Below are 2,865 nucleotides of genomic sequence, written 5' to 3' on the forward strand. Positions count from 1 at the left end.
GAAATAAACTATAAAAAGGGCTAGTCCTTCAGTAACAGCGCAGCGCAATCGCCCGTGTCTTGCAGCTGAAAGTGACAGGCGAACTAAAACTTTTCAACGGACAAGAATACATAGAAGCATGTCAGATATGATCGACGATATTATCACGAGGGTAAGTTTTATTCACTGGGGTTATATGTATGTTCAGATCAGTAGTATAAGCTATGGTTATGCATTTGGTGCGTAACAAAAACACAATTAGACTATTTTATTAGTTGTTGGCTACTTTCAACTTTGATTACATGTTGAAATATTCACAAAACATATTTAACGATTAAGCTTCTGAGGAGCAGAGCATATGCTACAATTCTGCATCGTGAGTAGGCTATTATATGATATAACGTGATTTATTGACTGTTATATTTCTCTCCACAGAATCTGATCAATCTGGGTTTAGCTGAACCATTCACCCAGAAACAAATTCAACCGATGGTACCTCGTCTCAACCGTTCAACTTCGTTCTTCTCACCAAAGAGCCATAGTCTAAGCTCTGAGCAATTGAACGATGATACCCCCTGGCCACTTGACATTTGGAGCAAGATGGCTCCAAGTCAACCACAGGTTTCCTTCAGACCTGACCGCTCCATGAGTCTGACCGAATCCAGTGTACTCTCCTTCGGTAAAATGAAGACCCTGGATGAAGTGCCTCCACCGCCTGGATTTCCCCCACTGAACAACCCGACACCTCTCCCTTCCAACCGTTACAAGACCGAACTGTGCCGTAGTTTCCAGGAGAACGGCAGCTGTAAATATGGGAGCAAGTGTCAGTTTGCCCATGGAGAGCCTGAGCTGCGTGGTTTGTACAGGCACCCAAAATACAAAACGGAGGCCTGCCGCACCTTTTACAACTTTGGCTACTGCCCATATGGAGCCCGCTGTCACTTCATTCATGAAGAGAAGCTCACCCCCTTAACCCAAAAGTTCCACAACCAAGCACTTGCTGATCAGAGCCCACGTCAGCTCCGTCAGAGCGTCAGTTTCGCAGGTTTCATGGGATCACGCAGCTCTCCTCCCCCTGCGCTCCACGACCCCCTTGGCTTCACCCGTGCGCCCTCGGTGTCACCACCCCCTGCGGACATTCTCTCCCCAGTGTTCAATGACACCCAACGCGACACATTTCAGTTTTGTCAGAGCCGACCCAGTGTTGGTGACATCCACAACATCCCTATGATAGTTGAGCCACAGAAGCCCTCACGCTGCGTTTGTGGCCACGGAAATAACTTCCCAGACACTCTGAACAAATCGTACGCGGAGGACCGCAACAACGTCTACATCACCCAGCAAAACCTCCACCGCTTCTCTTCTGAAGATTCCCTCTCAGATCGGGATAGTTACACCAGCACAGGCAGCACCAGCGGTTCAGAGTCCCCCACATTTGATGGGGCTGGCAACAAGCGCCTCACCGTCTTTGCGCGTCTGTCACTCTCTGACTAAGAAACCCAAACCACATAAAGACAATCCAACACCCGAACCTTGATCAATTGTGAAGGTTCTGCTTACACAAATCAGAAATCCTATCAATATGATGCGCATCAACACTTTATACTGTTTATTTATATTAGTAAATTACTTGCTCAGTGACATTTATTTGGTACTCAAACTTCTATCAAAATCTGTATATTTTTTATAATTATGTATATTTTCATTTATCTATACATCTTGTCTTCCATTAATTGCTTTCTTTAAAAATGACCTTGATGGTTATGATAGTAACAAACGTTAAGTATCTTTACCTGTCTCAATCAATAGGAGAAGGACCTAGTAGCCTTACTTCGATTAGTCCTTTAAATATATGATCATTTGAAACAAAAGACTCCCCTCCATTTAGTAAGCTGACAGAACTGTTTGTCAGGTCTGTTTATACTGTTGGTATTCATGTGTATACCAAAAACTATTCAAACCATCAATGTGACAGGGAAAATGACGACAATACATTCTCTCACTGTGATATGCACTTTAAACTAGGTATTGGGAGACTAGTCTCTCTGTAGCATTTAACCAAAGCTTTACACTTCTTTTTTAATTTTTTTTTTTTTTACTTTTGCCAAATTCTTTGTGTAAGAACAGTTTTTCATATTATTTTTGGACTTATTATTTTTGGACTCGTCATATTTTAACACATCTGTGACAAAAGTGAGAAGGTGCTAGTACGCCGTCTGTGTATGTCACAGATCTAGGAGGGGGTATTTGTGTAGCCTTTGCCATTTATTGAGAGACCTGTTTTGTTCCATAATGTTTTGACAACCCTGGTTGGGTCTTTACTCAACTGTAGTAGGTGACTTCTATTTCATCAGGGACTGTAACATCACAGTATTTCCATAGACGATAGGTTGACTTATTTGCCTTTCTTTGCTTTTTGTAATTGTAAAGACTTAACTAATATATTTATTATGATATTTATTGTGGTAATACCAATGTATTTTGTACTTATTTATCAAGAACTTGTCAGGGTCTGTAAAAACGATGTGTGAATTATTGAGAAAAAAATATGAATTTATTTTTGATCGCCTAAACAAGAGAAATAAATGAAAATGATAAATAAATGTAATTTCTTGCATTTAATTGTTTGTTTTTTTGACAGTTTTACAGTTTGTCTCAAGTTTGATTCAATAAGGAAAACCTTTCTTACTACTTGATGACAACACAAACAGACATGAAATATGAGGGCAGAATACATGGCTTAACAATACAAAAATCGAAAAAGAAGAAGCTCTCAATTCCTCACTGTAACCTGTGTGCAACCAGTCTTTATCTTTCTGGAGACGGCTGTTATGTCAACACAAATTGGGTGATCGGTCCAGTATTTGGCCAAAATACTGTGTCAGT

At 40.7% G+C, this 2,865-nt stretch overlaps 1 protein-coding gene across 1 annotated transcript; it reads left to right on the top strand.

Moving 5' to 3' along the window:
- LOC110507452 (mRNA decay activator protein ZFP36) lies at window positions 1-2,593 on the top strand. Its single transcript, XM_021587455.2, has 2 exons — window positions 1-151; window positions 415-2,593. Exons 1-2 carry the CDS (start codon window positions 119-121, stop codon window positions 1,471-1,473), a joined length of 1,092 nt encoding a protein of 363 aa, XP_021443130.2. The 5' UTR covers window positions 1-118; the 3' UTR covers window positions 1,474-2,593.
- The last annotated feature ends 272 nt before the right edge of the window (window positions 2,594-2,865 follow it).

This window comes from Oncorhynchus mykiss, chromosome 27 (genome assembly GCF_013265735.2).
Source record: "Oncorhynchus mykiss isolate Arlee chromosome 27, USDA_OmykA_1.1, whole genome shotgun sequence".
NCBI classification, from domain to species: Eukaryota; Metazoa; Chordata; class Actinopteri; order Salmoniformes; family Salmonidae; genus Oncorhynchus; species Oncorhynchus mykiss.

Coding starts and splice junctions, on each gene's coding strand:
- LOC110507452 (XM_021587455.2), top strand. CDS start 119: ATGTCAGATATGATCGACGATATTATCACGAGG. Junction 152..414: donor TCGACGATATTATCACGAGG/GTAAGTTTTATT, acceptor TTCTCTCCACAG/AATCTGATCAATCTGGGTTT.